This window comes from Hippopotamus amphibius, chromosome 12, assembly GCF_030028045.1.
Source record: "Hippopotamus amphibius kiboko isolate mHipAmp2 chromosome 12, mHipAmp2.hap2, whole genome shotgun sequence".
NCBI lineage: Eukaryota > Metazoa > Chordata > Mammalia > Artiodactyla > Hippopotamidae > Hippopotamus > Hippopotamus amphibius.
Genome location: NC_080197.1, coordinates 86,333,916 through 86,358,251, shown reverse-complemented (window position 1 = coordinate 86,358,251; position 24,336 = coordinate 86,333,916). Strand labels below are relative to the sequence as shown.

At 35.6% G+C, this 24,336-nt stretch overlaps 1 protein-coding gene and 1 pseudogene across 1 annotated transcript in view; both read left to right on the top strand.

Annotated features, from left to right (window-relative positions):
• Positions 1-23,633, top strand: part of TMPRSS12 (transmembrane serine protease 12) — a 28,647-nt gene extending 5,014 nt beyond the window's left edge. Inside the window, exons 3-5 of the mRNA XM_057700971.1 lie at positions 7,781-8,049; positions 18,917-19,059; positions 23,382-23,633. Coding sequence (XP_057556954.1) covers positions 7,781-8,049; positions 18,917-19,059; positions 23,382-23,633 — 664 coding nt within the window. The remainder of the gene's footprint in view (positions 1-7,780; positions 8,050-18,916; positions 19,060-23,381) is intronic.
• On the top strand, positions 12,262-12,777 carry LOC130832999 (60S ribosomal protein L12-like; annotated as a pseudogene).
• Positions 23,634-24,336: the final 703 nt, after the last annotated feature.

Genomic DNA, 24,336 nt, shown 5'->3' with positions numbered 1-24,336 from the left:
ATTAGAAGTAGATTCAGAATATCAGTCTCCATATCCCTAGTTCATTACTTACACTATTACTCTGGTAACCATCTGAATGAGTGTGAAGTGGTATCTCATTGTGGCTTTGATTCACATTTCCCTAATGATTAGTGATGTTGAGCATCTTTCCATATGCTTTCTGGACATCTGTATTTCTTATTTGGGTATTTTTTAAGGTTTATTTTATTTTTGGCCACACCATGAAGTATGTGGGATCTTAGTTCCCAGACCAGGGGTTGAACCTGTGCCCCCTGCAGTGGAAGTGCAGATTCTCAACTGCTGGACCACCATGGAAGTCCTATATTTCTTCTTTGGAGAAACATCTATTCAAGTCCTTTGCCATTTTTGAACTGGGCTATTTGGTTTTTTTTTGTGGATGTTGAGCTGTAGGAGTGCTTTATATAGTCTAGATATCAATCCCTTCTCAAATATATGATTTACAAATATTTTCTCCAATTCTGTGGGTTGTCTTTTCACTCTCTTGATAGTGTCCTCTGATGCACACGTTTTTAATTTTGATCAAGTCCAATTTTTCTTTTGTTGCCTGTGCTTTTGGTGTCATAATCCAAGAATCACTGCCAAATCCAATATCATGAAGCTTTTCTTCTGTGTTTTCTTCGAAGAGTTTTATAGCTTTATTCTTATATTTAGGTCTTTGATCTGTTTTGAGTTTATGGTGTAAAGTAAGGGTCCAATTTCATTCTTTTGTATGTAGATATCTAATTTTCCCAGCACCATTTGTTGAAAGGCCTTTCCTTTCTCCATTGAATTGTCTTGACACTCTTATTGAAAAATCAATCAGCTACATATGCAATGGTGTATTCCTGGGCTCTCTATTCTTTTCCTTTGGTATATATGTCTGCCTTTATGCTAGTACCACACTGTTTTGATTACTGTAGCTTTTCAGTAAGTTCTGAAATCAGAAAGTATGGTCCTCCAACTTTATTCTTCTTTTTCAAGATTATTTTGGCTATTTGGTGTCTTTTGATCTTTTGATATTCCATATGAATCTTAGGATGGGTTATTTCTGCAAAAAATCACTGGGATTTTTATAGGTATTACACTGAATCTATACATCATTCTGGGTAGTATTGTCATTTTAACAATATTAAGTCTTCCAATACATGAACAAGGGATGTCTTTCCATTTATTTGTCTTCTTTCCTTCAGCAATCTTTTGTAGTTTTCAGTATATGTAACCTGTTTTTTAACCTTATGGTCTGAATATAAATTGAAGTAAGTAAGTAATATAAATTGATTTAGCCATTCTGTGTCTTTTTATTGGAGAATTCAATCTGTTTCCATTTAAAGTAATTATTGCTAGGTAAGGACTTACTATCGCCATTTTGTTAATTGTTTTCTGGTTGTCTTGTAGATCCATTGTTCCCTACTTCTTAGCCTGCTGTCTTTTTTGTTTTGATGTCTTTTGGTATCAGTATGCTTTGACTTCTTTATCATGTCCTTTGCATAACTGCTACAGGTTTTTCCCTTGAGGTTATCAAGAAGCTTACATAAACTATCTTAAAATTATAACATCCTATTTTAAGCTGTTAGCAACTTAACTTCAACAGAATTCCTAAACTTTACACTTTTGCTTTTCCTCCACCTCACATTTTAGGTCATTGCTGTTATGATTTACATATTTTTTATATTGTGTAACTAACAGATTATTGTAGTTATGATTATTTTTACTATATTAATTTCTTTAACTTTTAAACTAAAGTTGTATGTGAATTATGCACCATTACCAAATTACAGAATTTAAGTTTGACTATATGTTTACCATTACCAGTGAGTTCTGTACTACCTTTTAATGCCTTTATGATGTTAATTAGTGTCCTTTTACTGTCACTCAAAGAACTTCCTTTAGCATTTCTTGTAAGGCTAGTCTAGTGGTAATGAACTCCCTCAGCTTTTATTTGTTCAGGAAAGTCTTTATCCAACAATATGCTGCCTACAAGGTGCTCACTTTAGCTTTAAAGGCACACAGACTGAGAGTGAAGGGATGGAAAAAGACATTTCAAGCAAATGGTAACCCCCAAAAAGCAGAGTAATTGTATTTTTATTAGACAAAATAGACTTTAAACATAAAATGGTAAAAAGAGACCAAAAAAGATCACCTCACAGTGATAAAGGGGTCAATCCATCAATAAGGTATAATAATTGTAAATATTTATGCATCCAACATTGGAGCACCTAAATATAAAAAGCAAAAACTAACAGAGTTAAAAGGAGGAATAAACAGCAATTCAGTAATAGTTGGGAACTTTAATATCCCACTCTCAACAATGGACACACCATACAGATAGAGAATCAATAAGGAAACAGCAGATTTAAATAACACTATACACCAAGATGGACTTAAGAGACATACAAAGAACATTCTAATCAAAAGCAGCAGATTATACATTCTTCTCAAATGCACATAGAACATCTTCCAGGACAGACCATATGTTAGATCATAAAACAAGTCTTAGCAACTTCAAGAAGATTGAAACCATACCAAGGATCTTCTCTGACCACAATGGCATGAAAGTAGAAATCAATAAAAAGAAGCAAACTGGAAAATTCATGACTACATGAAATTAAACAACACTCTCTCCTAAAAAACCAGTGGATCAAAGAAAAAATTAAAAAGTATCTTGAGACAAAAATGGAAACACAACTCATGAAGCAAAAGCAGTTCTAAGAGGGAAGTTCAGAGCAATAAATGCATACATTAAGAAGCAAGAAGATTCCAAATAAACAACCTACCTCTACATCTTAAGGAACTAGAAAAAGAACAAACTGAGCCTAAAATTAGAAGGAAGGAAATAATAAAGATTGGAACAGGAATAAATCAAATAGATTTTTAAAAAATACAAAAGATTAACCAAACTAAGAATTGGTTCTTTGAAAAGAGACAAAATTGACAAACCCTCAGCTAGAATTACCAAGGAATGTAAGAGAGAGGACCCAAATCAACAAACTTATAAATGAAAAAGGAGACATTACAACTTATACCACAGAAATGCAAGGAGTCACAAGACACTACTATAAACAACTAGATGCCAACAAACTGGACAACCTAGAAGTAATGAAAAAAATCTTAGAAGCATACAACCTACCAAGACTGAATCAGAAAGAAATAGAAAATCTGAATAGATCAATTACTAGTAAGGAGATTGATTCAGTAATCAAAAATTTCCCAAAGAAGAAAAGCTCAGGACCAGATAGCTTCACTGGTGCATTTTATCAAATGTTTAAAGAAGAATTAACACCAATCATTCTCAAACTCTTCCAAAAAATTGAAGAGGAAGGAACCTCCCAAATTCATTTTATGAGGTCCAGCACTACCAATACCAAAGACAGATAAGGACACTACTAGAAAAGAAAACTACAGATCAATAAATATCCTTGATGAATACATATGCAGAAATTCTCAACAAAACACTAGCAAACCAAACTCAGCAGCACATTAAAAGGATTGTTCACCATGATTAAGTGAGATTTACCCCTGGGATACAAGGATAATTAAACATATGCAAATCAATCAATGTGACACAGTACATTAACAGAATGAAAGAAAAGAATTATATGATCATCTCAATAGCCACAGGAAAAGCATTTAACAAAATTCAATATCCATTCATGATAAAACACAACACATTAGGCATACCTAATTGAAGGAACATATCTCAACCTAATAAAGACCATATATGACAAACCCACAGCTAACATCATACTCAATGCTAAAAGGTTGAAAGCTATTCCTCTAAGATCAGGAACGAGACAAGGGTGCCCACCCTCATATTCCCATTCAACATAGTACTGGAAGTCCTAGCTAGAGCAATAAGGCAAGTAAAAGAGGGACTTCCCTGGTGGCCCAGTGGGTAAGACTCTGCACTCCCAATGCAGGGGGCCTGGGTTCAATCCCTGGTCAGGGAACTAGATCCCACATGCATGCCGCAACTAAGAGCCATATGCGGCAACTAAAGATCCCATATGTCGCAACTAAAGATCCCACATACCACAGCAAAGATCTTGTATGCCACAACTAAGACCCAGCACAGCCAAAATAAATAAATAAATATTAATTAATTTATTTTTTAAAAATCAGGCAAGTAAAAGAAATAAAAGGCATGAGAACTGGAAAAGAATAAGTAAGTAAAATTGTTTCTGTTTGCAAGTGACATGATTTTATATATAGAATATCCCAAAGAGGCAACCAAAAAACCTTTAGAACTAATCTAAAAATTCAGTTGCAGGATACAAAATTAACATACAAAAATCAGTAGCATTTCTATACACTAACAGTTAACTCTCTGAAAAAGAAATAAAAGAATTGATTACATTTACAACAGCATCAAAAACAATACAATACTTAGGAATAAAGAAGACACAAGCAAATAGAAAGGAATGTTCATGGATTGGAAGAATTAACATTGTCCAACTGTCAGTACTACCAAAAGCTATCTACAGAGTCAATGCAATCCCTATCAAGATTTCAATGGCATTTTTGCAGAAATAGACAGAACACCCCTAAAAACTAAGTGAAACCACAAAAGACCCTGAATAGCCAAAGAAATCCTGAGTAAGAACATAAAAAACGGAGGCATCACACTTCCTGATTTCAAGCTATACTTTAAAGCTGTAGTAATTAAAATAGTATGGTACTGGCATAAAAACAAATAGACAATGGAACAGAATTGAGAGCCCAGGAAAAAACCCCAAGTGTATACAGTCAACTAATAACTGACAAGAGAGCCAAGCATACTCAATGGAGAAAAGAAAGTCTCTTCAATAAACAGTACTAGGAAAACTGTATATTCACATGCAAAAGAATGAAACTTGATCCCTATCTTACACTATTACTAAAAATTAACTGAAAATGAATCAACAACTTAAATGTAAGACCTGAAACCATGAAACTCCTAGAAGAAAACATAGGAAAAAACCTCCTTGACATAGGTCTTGAAAATAATTTTTTGGAAATCACACCTAAAGCAAAAGCAACAACATAAAAAATAAACAAGCAGGACTACATCAAACTAAAAAAAAAACAAAAACTGCACAGAAAAAGAAACCATGAACAAAGTGAATAGATAACCTATGGGAAAAATATGTGCACATCATCTATTTGATAAGGTGTTAATATCCAAAATACGAAGGTGAGTCAAAAATTATCTGCACTCCAATTATATTAAAACTTTTGTTGGCCGCACAGCCAGAGTGTGGGTAATTTTTGACTCACCCTCGTACATAAAGAACTCATACAACTTAATAGCAAAAAAACAAATAATCCAATTTTAAAAATGAGTAAAGGACCTGAACAGACATTTGTCCAAAGAAGATATATGAATGGCCAACAGATATATGAAAAGATGCTCAACTCACTAGTCATTAGAGAAATGCAAATTAAAACTGCAATGAAATATCACCTCACAATGCCCATCATCAAAAAAGACAAGAGATAACAAATAATGGTGTGGATGTGGAAGAAAGGGAACACTTGTGCACCACTGATGGGAGTGTGTAAACTGCTATATCCACTATGGAAAACAGTAATGGAGGTTCCTCAAAAAATTAAAAATGGTACTATCACATGATCCAGCAATTCTACTTCTGGGAATATATCCAAAAGGAATGAAAACACTCACTTGAAAAGATATCTGCACCCCATGTTCACAGCAGCATTATTTACAACAGCCAAGACATGAAAATAATCTAAGTGTCCACTGATGGATGAATGAATGAATAAAGAATATGTGGGGTGTGCATGTGTGTGTGTGTGTGTGTGTGTGTGTGTGTGTATAACTCAGCCATAAATAATAAGGAAATCCTACCATTTGTTATATTGTGGATGGACCTTGAAGGCATCATGCTAAGTGAAATAAGTCAAAGAAAGACAAATAAATACTGCAGAATCTCAGTTATAAGTAGAATCAAATAAAAGCAAACAAAAGATCCCCACCAAATTCAGAGAAAGAGAGATGAGATTTGTGGTTGGTTACCAGAGGCAGGGCATGGAGGGAGGGGATATTGGAGGAAGGTGGTCAAACGGGACAAACTTCCATTATAAGATAAATAGGACTAGGAATGTAATGTACAACATGATGACTATATTTAACACTGCTGTGGGACATAGAGGAAAATTGTTAAGAGGGTAGATCCTAAGAGTTCTCAGCACTAGGAGAAATTTTTTCTTTCCTTTTTATTATATCTATACAAGATAATGGATGTTAACCTATTGTGGTAATCATTTTACAATATATGTAAAGCAAACCAACATGCAGTACACCTTAAACTTATACAGTGATGTATGTCAATTATTTCTCAATAAAACTGGAAAAAAATTTAATTCAAGAAAGATAAATTGTATATGTTTGGAAAAGAAATATTATTTAAAAGTAGCTTAAGGCATTTATACTACAATTTCTTTTTTAAACACAATAGAACTAGGACTTTAAAAAATTTTTACAAACTTTTTAAAGGTTACCTAGTCCACTTTTAAGATACCTAAATATCTTCTATATCCTTGGAATAAATCCTAGGAAGTAGAACTGCAGTGTCAAATACAATGCAGTTTTTACAGGCTATTGGTACATGCTGCCAAAGTGCACATCTATTTATATTTTCCTCGATGAATAAGAGTAAATTTGTTCATCTGACTCTTGTCTGTACTGAGCATAATCATCAAATACACATACACACACACACACACTCTGCCAATTTGAAGGGTGAAAGGAATTTCGGCATTCATAAACAAGAGAGTATAAAGTAAAAGTTCCTCCTTCCCAATCCAATTTCAGATGCAATAACTACTAACCACTTGGGGTTTTAATTGTTGGTTTTTCACCTACAGAAGACTTTTTGGTTTGGTTTGATTTCTGCTTGCTTTTTGCTTTTAAAGACTGTCAAGACCGACAAAGATCTATTAGTTGCTTCTTTTATATTTAGTGTCATGCTTTATAAAGTCCTTTCTCACAGAGATACACTCTGGTGGAATGTTCCAACTTGCTCAGATAGAATCACAAAAAGGCAAAATAGTGTTTTCACAGAGACACAGTCCACTGGAATGTATAAAGTCCTTTCTCATATCAGTGCTATGCATTCATCTATATTTTCTTTCTGGTTTAATTTTAAACTTCTCATCCTAGTTTAATATCCAAATGTTTCATTCTAAAATTTCAAAAATTTACAAAAGTAAATAGTTTAGTGAATTCCCATAGGCATATTATGCAGCTTCAGTTTATCAACTCATGTCTGATCTTCTTTCATCTTTATCCTCGCCAACTCCCCCTCCAATTATTTTGAAAGAAATCTCACACATACCACTTTATGTATCTCTAAAAGAAAGGAAGTCTTCATTTAAAAGATTTGTGCATTTAAATGTTTAATCCATTTGGAGTTTGTTTTAGTGTTTAGTATTTTTCAAGGGTTTAATTTTATTTCACTTTTCAAACTAGTTTGCTAGTTAGCTAGTTGTCCCAATACCATTTATTGAATAATTCATCCATGTGTCCGTTGGTAAGAATTGCTACCATATATTAAATTCTCATATACTTGAATCCATTTGGGACTTGCTATCCCACTGATCTTTTTCTCCTTTCCTACATCACAATATTTAGGTTTTTACTTGCTATGACTTTGTCACATGAAAATAGGGTTAATTTTTTGTTATTAATCTACTATGAGAAAAACAAAAACCACTAGGAAATTAAGAATATTTCCTTAGTTAAATAAGTATTTTTATAATAAGAACATTTACTTTCTTTCAGAGATCCTGTAATGTGGAGAGTTATGATTGGAACTAATGATATAGATGGGAGTCAGCCACACACCAAGAAGATGAAAGTTAAAGCAATCATTATCCATCCAGACTTCGATGTGGAATCTTATGAAAATGATATCGCACTTTTTCATTTAAAAAAAGCAGTGAGTTATAATGATTATATTCAGCCTATTTGTCTACCTTTTGGTGTTTTCCAAAGACTGAACCAAAACACAAAGTGTTTTATAAGTGGCTGGGGAAGAACAAAAGAAGAAGGTAATTATACTCTGAATTTTTTTGATACAGATTTTCCTGATTATTGGCAGAGGGCAAACCCTTTTATGTATGTCTTTCTCTCTTTATATCATGAGTTTAAACAACAGGTCTTTATAAACCAGTGAAAAGGAAATGTCTTTTTTAATTTTCTGTGTTTTTTTTTCTTCCTTGTGGGAGAGAAAAAATTATCTTCCAAAGCAGAAATAGAGACTTCTTTTGTTATACATGCCAAGATACATAAAGAGAATGATGGCTCCAAGTGTTTCTGTAGTTTCTGAGACTCTTAGGTGATGAAGCAAGCTCTGTAGCAGATTTGCTTATCTTACATAATAAGGAATCAAATGTAGTACCTTTTTAAATTTATTGCACTGTTTAGTATCAAACAGGTTGATTGACATGAATTTTCTTTAGTGCACAAAGGGGCACAATCGCTGACTGACAACTAATGGGAGGAATAAAAAAATGTAGAAAACAGTCTCTGCCTTTGGTAACAACAGCAGCTACCATTTGGGAGCATTTACCATATTTTAGACCCTGTTCTAAACAGATTATTTTATCTTATCCTCCCAATATTCCTATCAGGGAGTTAATGTTATTATTGCCATTTAACAGACCAGGAATTGTGAATCTGAAAGGTTGAGAAGCTGGGACTCAAATATAAGTTGTTGTGGTTTTTTTTTTTTTTTTCCTAAAGCCTGAACATTTAAGTACTACATTAAGTACAATCTGCTCCTGAGAGAGTCAAAGTCTGTTTAGCAATATGAGATCAAGTGCTTTTCTTTTTTCCAATTCCCCACCAAACCTAGCCATTTAAATATTTGTAGATTATTTAGATAGGATAGAAATAAATGTATGAAAGATCTGTGAATTATTATTTTTCTTTTTTTCCCTCTATGAATACTTTCTAAGGAAGATAAGGAAAGTGACATGATGCAGGAAAAAGAGCATGGACTTTAGAATCACAGACCTAAGTCTGAATCTCAGCCTGCCCGTGTACTAGCTGAATTACCATGGGCAAGTTATTGGATTTTTTACAATTAGACCAATGATGATAAGAGGAACTACTGTTTATTCAGGTGCTAAATAAAATGCAAGCATTTTAATGTATTTCTCAACAACACTACGAGAAATAAAACATGGATAAATAAACTGAGTTCTAAAGAGGTTAAGTAAGACTTCCTAGGTGGCACAATGGTAAAGAATCCGGCTGCCAGTGCAGGGGACACAGGTTCAAGCCTGGGGAAATTCCACATGCCACGGAGCAACTAAGCCCGTGCGCCACACTTATTGAGCCTGTGCTCTAGAGCCCGTGAGCCACAACTATTGAGCCCATGTGCTGCAACTATTGAAGCCCACACGCCTAGGGCCCGTGTTCCACAACAAGAGAAGCCACTACAATGAGGAACCTGTGCACCACAATGAAGAGTAGCCCCCACTCGCAGCAACTAGAGAAAGCCCATGTGCAGCAACGAAGACCCAACGCAGCCAATAAATAAATAAATAAATTTTTAAAAATAAATAAATAAATAAAGAGGTTCAGTAAATTGCCCAAAGTTACACAGCTAACTAGGTGAGGAGTCAAAAACTCAAGCCCAGGTCAGCCTGCCTCAAAACTCATGTGTTATTCCAATAAAGAGCTTAAAAAAAAAAAAACCTCATGTGTTTCTATTATAACATCTCTCACAATGTCATACATTTTCATGATCTGTAAGAGGAGAGTGATAATAACTATCAGAGAATTGCTTTGAGGATTATATTGGCTCTCCAGCAACATGGCAGATTACATGCACACACCAACTTTCCCACTGAAAATTATGAAAGAGAAAAAATGCATAGGTCAAGGACGGAGTGTGAAGATGGGAACTTAGATAACTGGAGCACCAAAGCTGGCTTTCATCTTGAGGGTATTTGTCAAATTGGTAACATTCAACACTGATTTCTGTAGTTTCATGGGCCTTCAGAGGCTTGAAGAACAAAGCCTACTAAAGCGTGTGTGGGAAGACACTCATAAAGCCAGAGCTTCAGGGCTATACTCTAAAAATGAGTCAGACTCAAGACCCAGCAATGTAGTCCATATATACATAGCCCACTTCAAGTATGATATAGATAGATTGAAAGTAAAAGGATGGGGAAAGATACACCATGGCAATATTAATCAAAAGAAAAGCTGGAATGGGGGGAAAAAAAGGAAAAGAAAGCAGAATTGGCTACATTAATAGTAGATAAAGCAGACTTAAGAGCAAAGAAAATTACCAGGGACAGTGAGGAACATAACATAATAAGGGTAAATCCACCAAGGAGACACAGCAATCCCAAGTGTGTAAGCCCAGAACAGCAGAGATATAGTTTCTTAAAAACATATGTGAATATACATATACTTACGACATGACCCAGCAATCACATTCCTGGGCATTTATTCCAGAGAAATGAAAATGTAAGTCCACACAAAAACCTGTTCACAAATGTTCATAAAAGCTTTATTTGTAATATCCCCAAACTAGAAAAACCTAAATGTCCTTTAATAGGCGAATGATTAAATACACTAGTATATCCCTAATATGAAACACTACTAAGCAGTTAATAGGAATTAACTATTGATATACACAACAACTAAGATGGGTCACAAGGGCAGTATGCTTAGCGAAAAGAAGCAATTTTCAAAAAGTCACATACTGTGTGATTCCATTTATACAACGTTCACAAGAGGACAAAATTATAGAGATGGAGACCAGATTACTGGTCACTGCGGGGTAAGAAGGTTAGAGAGCATCAAGATCTTTGCAATGATGGAATAGTTCTGTATTTTCATTGTGGTGGTGATTACATGAATCTACATACACCATAAAATGATGTATGTAGAACTGCACACAAGCGCACGCACACACACACTGTTCCAATGTCAATTTCTTGGTTTTGATATTGTGCTTCAGTAACATGGATGTAACCATTATAGGAAACTGGGTAAAGATTACACTGACCCTCACTGTACTACCTTTGCAACTTCCTGTTAACTATAATTATTTCAAAATAAAATTAAAAAAAAAAAGAATAATATATAACAAAAGCATCCTCAATTCCTACCCCACCCCCAGGATTGCTAGGAAAATTGCTCAACATAAGACAGAAAAGGAAGAAATCTTCCCAGAAAATATGTGATTACAAACACCACTTTTATGTCCAAAATCACTCTGAGTAGGCTAGAAAGCCTCAAGCTTAGAATTTAAATGGTCCCTAGACTGTTAATGTCTGTAGGTGCCTGAAAGAATCAAATACCAATAATTTGTGTAGAAACCCAATTTCATCTAAAACCTCAAAGAATTGCACCAAAGTTTCAAAGAAAATGGATTATAATTTTTAAAATTGCTAGACACCAAAGGAAACAAGGCACTATGAGTGAGAATCAGCAGAAACAACTGGCATCAGAATAAGACCAAAGATTTCAGATACTGGAATCACCAGATAATATATTTTAATGTTTAATATATTAATATTACAAGAATAAAAGATGTGCTTGAAAAAATGAATAAAAAGTAAGGAGATATGAAAAAGAACCAAATAACTGTGACAATTAAAAAATATAATAATTGAAATAAACTCAATGGGCTAAAGTAGTACTGAGTCAGAAGGCACTTAGGATTCCCAGATTAAAATCAACCAAATATCAGCTCATAATCAAAGATCACTAAACACATAAGGAAACAAACCATAATTATGAAAGTCAACAGAAATAAAACAACATATAAAGCCCCCCAAGGATCTCAGATATTAATATTTTAGGTATAGAATATAAAATAAGTATATGTGAATTGTTTAAAGAAATAAAAGAGAATTAAAAAATGAGCAATAGACAATGTAGAGTGATCAGGCAGATTTAAAAGAGAACCAAACAGAATCTTTAAAAATGAAAAATGTAATTGCCTAAGTATAAAACTCACTGGCTGAAATACCATATTAGACTCATCTGAAGAGAATTTGTGGATCAGAGATATATCTGACGAACTGCCTAGACTGTGGCACAGAGAAAAAAAGAGAAAATACAAGGGTGAATCAACAATTATCCACATTCTGGCTGTAGAATTTATAGAAGTTTTAATATAACCGAAATGCAGATAATTTTTGACTCACCCTCGTAAAAAAGACAAAGAGCTTTTGGCTCAGAGGAGGCTAAGGTGCAACTTTATTTGGTCATCCTGAATCCAGGTTCATCTGACACCAGCTGCCTCTACCATGCCACCTAAGTTCGACACCAGCGAGATCAAAGTCATGTACCTGAGGTGCACCAGTGGGGAACTTGGTGCCACATCTGTCCTGGCCCCCAAAATTAGCCCCCTCGGTCTGTCTCCAAAAAGGGTTTCTGACGACCTTGCCAAGGCAACTGGTGATTGGAAAGGTCTGAGGATTACAGTGAAACTGACCATTCAGAACAGACAGGCCCAGATGGAGGTGGTACCTTCATGCTTCTGCTCTAATCATCAAAGCCCTCAAGGAACCACCAAGAGACAGAAAGAAGCAGAAAAACATTAAGCACAGTGGAAACATCACTTTGATGAGACTGTTAACATTGCCCAACAGATGCAGTATCAATCTTTAGCTAGAGAACTCTCTGGAACCATTAAAGAGATCCTGGGGGATGCCCAGTCTGTGGGATGCAATGTTGATAGCCGACACCCTCATGACATCATAGACGACATCAATAGCGGTGCAATGGAATGCCCACTTAGTCTTTAAGAACTGCAAAGAAAAATAATTTAATAAAGAGTTATTTGACAACCAAAAAAAGAGAGAGAGAGAGAGAGAAAGTAAAGTAAAAGAAGGACAGAATAAGAAAGTCAAATATACACTTAATGAGAGCACTAGAGAGAACAAATGAAAAGAACAGAGGAAAGGCAATATTCAGTGGGTTTGGGTTGAAATTTTCCTATCACTGATGAAAGACAACATGAATTTAGATGTAGCAAGCACAACCTGAGCCAAAACAAAACATAATCCCTTTTCAAACATTTTAATGAAGTTGTAGAAAAAAACAAAGAGCTAAATACAGCCAGAGATAAAAGAAAAATCCTTATAAAATAGAGATTGACTTTCAGAAAACTCCTCAATAGCAATAATGACAGTCAAAATACAGTAAGATATCATGATCAAATTACTGAGACAAGAAAACTATGAACCTACAATTGTGTATCCAACAAAACCATCATTCAAAAATAAGAGTGAACGGGCCTTCCCTGGTGGCGCAGTGGTTAAGAATCCACCTGCCACTGCAGGGGACACGGGTTTGATCCCTGGCCCAGGAAGATCCCACATGCCATGGAGCCATGGAGCAACTAAGCCCATATGCCACAACTCTAGAGCCTGTAAGCCACAACTACTGAGGCTGCATGCCACAACTACTGAAGCCCATATGCCTAGAGCCCCATGCTCTGCAACAAGAGAAGCCACCGCAATGAGAAGCCCATACACCGCAACGAAGAGTAGCCCCTGCTTAGCACAACTAGAGAAAGCCCGTGCACAGCAACGAAGACCCAATGCAGCCAAAAAATAAATTAAAAAAAGAATTTTTTTTAGTTAAAAAAAAATAAGAGTGAACAAAACTGTTTATTGTCAATTATCTTTCACCAAGGAAATAAGAAATATATCAGAAAGAAAGAAAATGATGCCAGTGATGCCAAAGGGGAGGTATGAGATGCAAGAAGTAAGGAAAATGATTCCAGGCTTTCACTGCCATGGTCTGGTTTCAATCCCTGGTCAGGGAACTGAGATCCCGCAAGATGCATGGTGCAGCCTAATTAACTAATTAAAAAAATTTTTTTTAAAGTGAGCAAAGAAAAAGGTAAAATTATAGGTAATTATAGGTAAACATTGTCTGTACACAACAGTGGTTCTCAACTGAGGGCACTTTTGCCCCCAGGGAACATTTGGTAACATCTGTAGAAAATTCTGGTTTAACTATTGGGCAGGGGATAAGCAGGCTACTGGCTTCTTAATGGGTAGAAGCCAGGGATGCTGCTTATCATCCTTCAATAACCAGGATGGTACAAAGGCTCCACAACAAAGAAATAACTGGCCTAAAACATCAATAGTGCCAAGACTGAGAAACCTTGGAATAAAATAAAAATAATGTGTATTTTGCTGCATGTTTAAAAAGATATTTAAATACTTGGGGGAAAGCATGTATTTCAGAATGGGTAATCCAGAGTTAAAGTGGTCTCAGGTCCTTGTATTATTCAGGAGAAGTGTTAAAATACTGACTAACGTTACATTTAAGCATGAATGGTCAAATTCCAATAACAGAAATAGAGGATACAGATTGTAAACCAGTAGAAAGAAACAAAGTGAATAAGAAAATAAGGGCAAATAAAATTCCAATCAATAAAAAATCAAGAAAGGAGAAATAAGCATAGGAAAAGCAAGAAAATAGAACTATATAAGGCATTAGAAACAAGCTCAAATATATCCATAATCACAATAAATGTTAATGAACCAAATCACTAGTTAAAAGAAGATAATCAAATTAGGAAGTAGGAAATCCAACTTTAGCAAGAGATACTTAAAATGTAACAATATGGAAGGACTGAAGTAAAACAATAGGAAACCAACTTCCCTGGTGGCACAGTGGTTAAGAATCTGCCTGCCAATGCAGGGGACATGGGTTCGATCTCTGGTCCTGGAAAATCCCACATGCCATGGAGCAACTAAGCCCGTGCACCACAACTACTGAGCCTGTGCTCTAGAGCCTGTGAGCCACAACTATTAAGCCCGAGTGCCACAACTAAGGAAGCTGGCATGAACAGAGCCTGGGCTCCGCAACAAGAGAAGCCACCACAATGAGAAGCCCGTGCACTACAATGAAGAGCAGCCCCCACTCACGCAACTAGAGAAAGCCCCCATGCAGCAACAAAGACACAACGCAGCCAAAAATAAGTAAACAAATTAATTAATTAATAAAAGAAAGCTGGTATTACTGTGCAAACAGCAGACAAAATAGATTTTAAGATAAAAGAATTGGGACTTCCCTGGTGGCACAGTGGTTAAGAATCTGCCTGCCGGGGCTTCCTAGGTGGCTCAGTGGTTAAGAATCCGTCTGCCAATGCAGAGGACACGGGTTTGATCCCTGCTCCAGGAAGATCCCACATGCTGCGGAGCAACTAAGCCCGTGTGCCAAAAAAAAAAAAAAAAAAAAATATGCCTGCCAATGCAGGGAACATAGGTTCAAGCTCTGGTCTAGGAAGATCCCACATGCCGCAGAGCAACTAAGCCCATGCACCACAACTACTGACCCTGTGCTCCAAAGCCCATGAGCCACAGCTATTGAGCTGACGTGCCACAACTACTGAAGCCCGCATGCCTAGAGCCCATGGCCTGCAACAAGAGAAGCCACCACAGTGAGATGCCCACGCACCTCAACAAAGAGTAGCCCCTGCCACAACTAGAGAAAGCCCACATGCAGCAACGAAGATCCAAAGCAGCCAGGAAGGGAGAAAGGGAGGGAGGGAAGGAGAGAGGGAAGGAGGGAGGAAGGGAGGGAGGGAGGGAGGGAGGGAGGAAGGGAGGGAGGGAGGGAGGGAGGGAGGGAGGGAGGAAGGAAGGAAGGAAGGAAGGAAGGAAGGAAGGAAGGAAGCAAGGAAGGAAGCAAGGAAGGAAGCAAGGAATTTTAAAATAAATAAATAAATTCTTTAAAAAAAAAGAGACGGGAAATTTGGCTATGCTGGAATAAAGAGGTTGGCAAATCCTCTTCCCCCAACATAAGTATAAACTGGACAAAAATCGTCAAAAGCAACCATTTCAGAGCCCTGGATTTCAACCAAAAAAACGCACAATAAATTGAGGAGTATTTATTTATTATAAGCAGCTAGAAATCTGGGTAAAAGAAGATTCTGTAGTTTTCTTGCTTGTGGCTGCTCCCTCTCAGATCAGTCAGTGCAATAGTTTTACCCTAGTTAGAAAATGTAATTTTAAAAGTAACAGGTGTTACAGCCCCAAGAATGACTTTTCAAAAAGTTAGACAAGTGTTGACAAGGATGTGAAGAAATTAGAACTCTCTCATACATTGCTGGTGGGAATATAAAATGGTGTAGCTGCTTTGGAATACAGTTTAGCAGTTTTTCAAAAATTTAAATATATAGTTACCTTATGACTCAACAATTCTTCTCCTAGGTAAATACCCAAGAGAAATGAAAACATACGTCCAAAAAAAAAAAAAAAGAAGAAGAAAAGAAAACATATCCACACAAAAACCTGTATTCAAATGTTCATAGCAGCATTATTCATAATAGCAAAACAAAGATTATGTAAATGTCCATCAACTGATGAATGGATAAACAAAATGTGGTCTATTCATACAATGAAATATCATCCAGCCATAAAAAGGAATAAAGTACTGATACATGCTATAATCTTATGCTAAGTGAAATAAGCCAGGGGACTTCCCTGGTGGCGCAGTGGTTAAGAATCTGCCTGCCAATGCTAGGGGACACGGGTTCGATCCCCGGTCCAGGAAGACCCCACATGCCACGGAGCAACTAAGCCTGTGTGCCACAACTATTGAGCTGGTGCTCTAGAGCCCGCGAGCCACAACTAATGAAGCCCGAAAGCTCTAGGGCCCGTGCTCTGCAACAAGAGAAGCCACTGCAATGAGAAACCCATCCACTGCAATGAAGAGTAGCCCCCGCTCGCCACAACTAGAGAAAGCCTGCATGCAGCAATGAAGACCCAACACAGCTAAAACTAAATTAATTAATTAAAAAAAGAAGCCAGACACAAAAGCCCACATACTGTAAGATTCCATTTATATGATGCCATGTCCAGAACAGACAAATCATAGAGATGGAAAGTAAATCAATGTTTAGAAATAAACTATAAACAGTGAAATTAAACTATAAATCAATAACAAAGATAGCTAGAAAAATTTTAAATACATGGAGATTAAATATGAATTGGTTAATAGTATTGGACTAGGGTTAAATTTCCTGATCTTGATAAATGTATATAAAAGAACGTCCTTGGTGTTAAGCAATACACACTCAAGTATTTAAGAGTTTAGGGGCACAACGTCAGCCACTCACTCTTAAATGATTCAGAAAAATTTATGCACATACACCTATACACAGAATACAAACAATAATGCAGCGTGACAAAAAGTAAACAATTGGCGAATCTGAGTAAATGGTATTTGACAATTCTTGGTAACTAAAGTTAATGGAAGTTAACAAGTACAATAACACCAAAATGATTAGGTAGCTAAAAACAAATCCAACAAAAGACTGTAGGCCTTTTATAGAAAAAAAAATCCTAAAACATTTAAAAAAGACATTAAAGAATATCTAAACGGAATGGTATACTTTATGCCTGAATAGGAGGACTCAGTTATCAGAAAGATGTCAATTCTATCTGAAAAACTGAAAAGCACCAGGTAATGATAAACCCTAATATGAGTTTTGAGACAATGAAAAAGTTCATTTTAAAAGACCTAAGAATAGCCAAGACACTCCTATGGAAGAAAAGTACTTTGGAGAAGTTGCCATCCAGAAATCAAGGTTTATTCTAAAGCTATGGTAATTGATCAGTGTTGTATTTGCACAAGAATATTCTAAGTGACCAGTGGAGGAGAAGACCTCTATTTCTGGGCTCTCTCTCCTATTCACTTTGAAAATCTCTGTTTATTTTGAATAGCCCTGCACCAATACCAGACTGGATTAGCATTGCATAAATTGGGTGGTAGGTTTACAGGTGTTCATTTCATTACTATATTCTATAACTTATATGTTACATATATTCTTTTATATACAGCCAGTACTACTGTAATTATTTTTAAATAAAGGACAGAAATGTGGCTGGCCTCTAGGAAACCTTGATCCAGGAATCTGGATGCCATTAGACATTTTATTTCTGCTTCCTATTCCTATTCGCTCTGCATGTTGACTTTACTTTCTCGGGCTGCCTGTCTTCATAAGTCTGGAAGCATGGCTGCAGGCTGATTTGAACTTATAGCTAAACAGTCATGTGACTAGGGTGAAACAGGTTCTTCTCTGGCAGCTTCAGTTTAAAAATGCTGGATAAGTATTCTAATTGGCTAGGTTTATACCAAATATAGTCACCTCTAGACCAATCCGTGTAACCAGGAAAATGGGATTCTGTGAAAGGAACAGTGGGTCACTTGCCCACTTGCAGCTAAGAGGAAAATGTCTATTATTTGAAAAGCTAGGGAAGAATGTGGGACACACAAAATATACAGCTATCACATGTGACAACTGCAACTCTGAGACAGGCTAATGGGATCAGATGCTGCTATTACAGTAGCTTTTCTATGGATACGCCTTAAAATGATCTGCCCTTTAATGGTACCCGAAGTGTTATCTTGTATTTGCCTACCTTTTCTGTAGCAAAGAACCACTTTATGTTCAGGAATTAGAGAAGTTAGGGGAGTGCATGAATTAAAAATCTGTTTTATTTTCATGTTCAACATCCTTCAAGACTTAACATCATTAGAAAATTTAATTAAAATTATTCACAACTTACAACATAAGAAAGATTGACCTCAGCATTTATCTCTTTAGCCCTTGACAATTTTTATATAGTTTTACTTTGTAAAAAGCTATAGATCTTTCTGTGAGACCTCCAAGAAATATAAGAGAGCAAAGAAAACAAAAATAACCTGAAATTCCCACTATCTAGAGATAACTATCATTAAGATTTTGGGAACTTCCTTTCATAATCTTTCTAGGCATACATAAATACATACACACATGGATACAATTTTACATAATTGTTCAGTCGCTATGGAAAGAAAACCTGTTCAAAATGAACACTTTATATTGCTGTTCAAATGTCTGCTCTCCAAAATAATTTATTGGTATTTTTTTGTTAATAGGTAATATTACAAAAAAATTACACGAAGCAGAAGTGCATTATATTTCTCGAAGTTTTTGTAGTTCTGACAAGAGTTATGGGGATATAATTCCTAACACTTCGTTTTGTGCAGGTGATGAAGATGGAGTTTTTGATACTTGCAGGGTAAGACCAAATAATTTTCCTTAGAAATACTTTCTAAAGACAGAAGGGAACTTAAACAAGTCCTTTGATCACTTCCTAGTGAAGTCTTAATTCTCAAGTCTAAATTATTTTTCTCCTTTTTAACTATTCCAACAATCCAAATCATCTTGCTTGCCTGATTCCTTGCTTTCTACAATCATGGTCAACTTTAAGCAAAATGTGCCTTGAATTTCTCTTTTTTTCCATTACCACTTTTATTGAGATTGAATTTACATATATATAATTCACCCATTTAAAGTGTACAACTCAGTGGGGTTTCAGTATAGTTACAGAGTAGTGCAACCATCACCATAGTCTAATTTTTAGATCACTTCTGTCACACACACCCCAAAAAAACTCTGCCCATTAGGAGTCACTCCCCATTCTCCTCTCACTCACCCCTAGCCCTAGGCAACCAGTAATCGCTAGAGATTTGCCTATTCTGGAAATCTCATATGAATGGAATCATTTAATCATCTGTGGTCTTCTGTGACTGGCTTCTTTTACTTAGCATAGTGTTTTCAAGGTTCATCTCTATTATAGCATGTATGAATACTTTATTCATTTTATTGCCAAGTAACACCATGGGATGGATATGCCACATTTTATTCATCCATTCATTCGCTGATGGATATTTGAGCTATTTTTACTTTTTGGCTATTATGAATAATGTGGCTATAAACATTTGTGTACATGTTTTTATGTGTAGGTATGTTTTTTATTTCTCTTGGAAATTCTACCTGGGGGGAAACTGCCGAGTCAACATTCAACATTTTGAAGAACTGCCAAACTGTATTCCAAAGTGGCTGTACCATTTTACATTCTTACCCAGCAATGCATGAGAGTTTTTTTTTTTAATTGGAGTATAGTCGATTTATGGTGTTGTGTTAGTTTCAGGTGTACAGGAAAGTGAATTAGTTATACATATACATATATCCACTCTTTTTTTTTTAGGTTCTTTTCCCATATAGGCCATTACAGAGTATTGAGTAGGGTTCCCTGTGCTACACAGCAGTCTCTGATTAGCTTTCTATTTTATACGTAGTAGTGTCTATATGTCAGTCCCAATCTCCCAATTCATCCCCTCCCCCACCCCCATCCCCTGGTAATGTTTGTTTTCTACATCTGTGACTCTACTTCTGTTTTGTAAATAAGTTCATTTGTACCCTTTTTTTTTAGATTCCACATATAAGTGATATCATAGATTTGTCTTTCTGTGTCTGACTTTCTTCACTCAGTATGACAATCTCTACGTCCATCCATGTCATTGCAAATGGCATTACCTTGTTCTTTTTTATGGCTGAGTAATATTCCATTGTATATACATATACTACATCTTCTTTATCCATTCATGTGTTGATGGACATTTAGGTTGCTTCTATGTCCTACCTATTGTGAATAGTGCTGCAACAAACATCGGGGTGCATGTATCTTTTTGAATTATGGTTCTCCAGATATATGCCCAGGAGTAGGACTGCTGGGTCATATGGTAATACTATTTTTAGATTTTTAAGGAACCTCTTCATACTGTTCTCCATAGTGGCTGTATCAATTTTCATTCCACCAACAGTGTAGGAGGGGTCCCTTTTCTCCATACCCTCTCCAGCATTTATTGTTTGTAGATTTTTTGATGATGGCCATTCTGACTGGTGTGAGGTGACACCTCATTACAGTTTTGATTTGCATTTCTCTAATAATTAGTGATGCTGATCATCTTTTCATGTGCTTTTTGGCCATCTCAGCAATGTACGAGAGTTCCAATTTCTCCACATTCTTGTCAGGACTTATTGTCTATCTTTTTTTCAATTGAAATATAGTTAATTTATAATATTGTGTTAGTTTCAGGTGTACAGCAAAGTGATTCAGTTACATATTTTTTTCCAGATTATTTTCCATTATAGGTTATTACAAGATATTGAATATGGTTCCCCATGCTACACAGTAAATCCTTGTTGCTTATCTATTTTAAGTATAGTAGTTTGTATTTATTAATCCCATACATCTAATTGATCCCTCTCGCCTCCCTTTCCCCTTTGGTAACTATGAGTTTATTTTCTATGTCTGTGAGTCTGTTTCTGTTTTGTATATAGATTTATTTGTATTATTGTTTAGATTCCACATATAAGTGATATCATATAATATTTGTCTCTCTCTGTCTGACTTACTTCACTTAGTATGATAATCTCTAGGTCCATCCATGTTGCTGCAAATGGCAATATTTCCTTCTCTTTTTATAACTGAGTAATATTCCATAGTACATATATATATATATATATATATATATATATATACACCACATCTTCTTAAACCAATCATCTGTTGATGGACACTTGGGTTATTTCCACGTCCTGGCTATTGTAAATAGTGCTGCTATGAACACTGGGGTGCCTGTGTCTTTTTGAATTAGAGTTTGGATTATCGCCATCCTTGTGAGTATCTCAAGGTATCTCACTGTGTTTTCAATTTGCTTTTACGTAATGACTAATGATGCTGAGCATCCCTGCATGTGCTTTTTAGTCTTTTGTATATCTTCCTTAGAGAAATGTATATTCAGATCCTTTGCCCATTTTTACAAGAGTGAGTCCAAAATTATCCGCACTCCAGTTATATTAAAGCTTCCGCTGGCTGCACTATCTTATCAACGCTTTCCGTTCAAGGCTACTGTCTCTCCAGTCACTGCTGTGCAGGTGTGAATGTGTTACATCAGTTCATTTGTAACTGCGGTGGGAGCAAAAATGGATGCCCCACTTGTGACCTGCATGAAAGAAGAGCAGTGGGCAGTGATTCGTTTTTTGTGGTCTGAGGGTGTACCTGGTGCCGTTATTTATCGAAGACTTTGTGTGTAGTATGGAGAAAGTGTTTTGTTGCAAAGAAGTGTGTATGAATGGATAGAGAAGTTCAAGGAAGGTCGCACAAGTGTTAGCCATCAAGAAGGAGCTGGATTCACTTCTGATGAAGTGAAGACAGTGGTGCATTCCTGGCTCACAGCTCAGCCTAAAACATTTTTTAATGAGGGAATATGAAAGCTTGTTGACAGATGGACAAAGTGTATTGAAAAGCAAGGAGATTATGTCGAAAAATGATGGATCTGTCTTTTCTAAAAGTTAAAGTAAATTCTACAGCCAGAGCACAGATAATTTTTGACTCACCCTTCTATACTGAGTTATTTATCTTTTTATTATTGAGTCACAAGCATTCTTTATATGTTCCAGACACAAGTCCTTTACCACATGTATGGTTAGCAAATATTTTCTCCCATTCTGTGGACTGTCTTTTCACTTTCCTGATGTTATCATTTGTAACACAGAAGTCTTTGATTTTTTTAAGAAGTCCAATTTTTCCATTTTTTGTTTTGTCCCTTGTGCTTTTTGAATCTTTCTTGATTCCTCTTTTCTTCACTGCTTCTAAATCTATCAGCACATCACTCCCAAATGGTGTCCATACTCTGATCTTTTCCTACTCAATCTGATTTCTGCAATCCAGGGTTTATCTTTCCTGTGTCCTTTTCCTTAAAAATCTTGCTGAGTAAAAGAATCAATCCAATTGAATTGTATTCATAAGTGAAACATTCTCATCATCAAAAAATAATTATTCACTGCTTACCTTATATAGAGAATCTGAAAACACCTTAGAAACACAGTCCTTAAACTTCAGGCACTGAAACAGTTATCTCAGTGTCCTTATTGTTTTCAGTGATTAACAGTCCTCAGTAATGGTGTTTCAGTGGATTAACAGTCTTGTATAAACTATGACAGAGACGTGTTATTTTTAATAGGCTTAGCCATTTATCTCTGTTATCCTGCACCAGCCAATGTCAACACTACGAAAGATGCCATCTCTTGCAAGATGCCAGTTTACTCCTGTCCTCTAGTTAGCAAACGACACACACACACCCTGTAAACAAATCCTTTACATATCTTAGTTCTACTTTTCACACAGCATTAATAGAAGTATTCTAATAGACAATATTTACAGTATTTTGCATACTTCCTAAATTATATTTCTCCTGAGTAACTGCACTAAAAATTCCAAACAACTTGATTTACAGTATTCTGGTTCAAAACCATGTAGTTGGGAAGTTTATCCACTAGCTATATGGTTCCTCTAAACACCAGGCCAGACTGAATACCTCCTGTTTTATTTGGAATATAAAACTGAAAATCTATGGCTCTTTATAAGTTGGAGGTATATTGAAAATGCATATTTATATAAATGTATGATTAATGTGATTAATTTATTCCAGCTTTACTGTTGTTTAAGGACTACTGGAAGTAACTAATAATATTTTGGGACTTTTTTAATAGGGTGATAGTGGTGGACCATTAATGTGCTACTTACCAGAACATAAACGATATTTTGTAATGGGAATTACCAGTTACGGATATGGCTGTGGTCGAAAAAACTTTCCTGGTGTGTATAGTGGGCCATCCTTCTACCAAAAGTGGCTGACAGATCACCTCGACCAGGCAAGCAATGAAGGCATATTTAATATAAATACCCTACCTGGACAGATCCTTGTAGCCTTAGGTTCTGTTGTCTTACTAGCAGCTCCATGAAGAAATTCTGAAGAATCTTTATTTTGCATCGTGTCCCTTTCCATGTTCTACACAATGAAAATCATTTATTCTTTTGACAAATAATTGCTCATTTTAGAGTTCTCATGTGAACATTTTTTGGAATAAAAGGATTGTGACATATTACATAACTGATTATAAATTTGGCACAGAATCACATGCTTCCTTGATATATCTTGTTTTACTTTATAATCATAATTTTTGCATTTGGAATACCTTCCTAGAATTTGTATAAAATAGTCAGTTAAATATATACTTTATGTATATAAATGTCAAATAATAAAGAGTTAATAATTTTAAAAAAAGTTGTTCTTTTGTTAAATTAAAACTCATTCTTAAGTTAGATTTTAATTCAAAAACGTTTGTTCGCATGATATATATTTTTTTGAATTATCATTTTGTTTCTGGTTCTCAAAGGATATTTGAAGAAGTAAGTATTTGCCTATTATTCAAATTCTAATTAAAACTATTTAACACTAACACTTCCTTTCCTATGCCAAGAGAGAACTGTGGTGCAAACACTTTCAAATAATTTATTTTTTATTTAGAAATGTATACTGTGACCTCTTTTGCAATGTTATAACCTACTTTCTTAACATCATTTTCTTGAAGCCCATGCTAAAAGTCTGTATTCCTTGCGCCCTTGAATTAACTGTGAGGAGAGGTGACTAAAAAGCATGCTGGG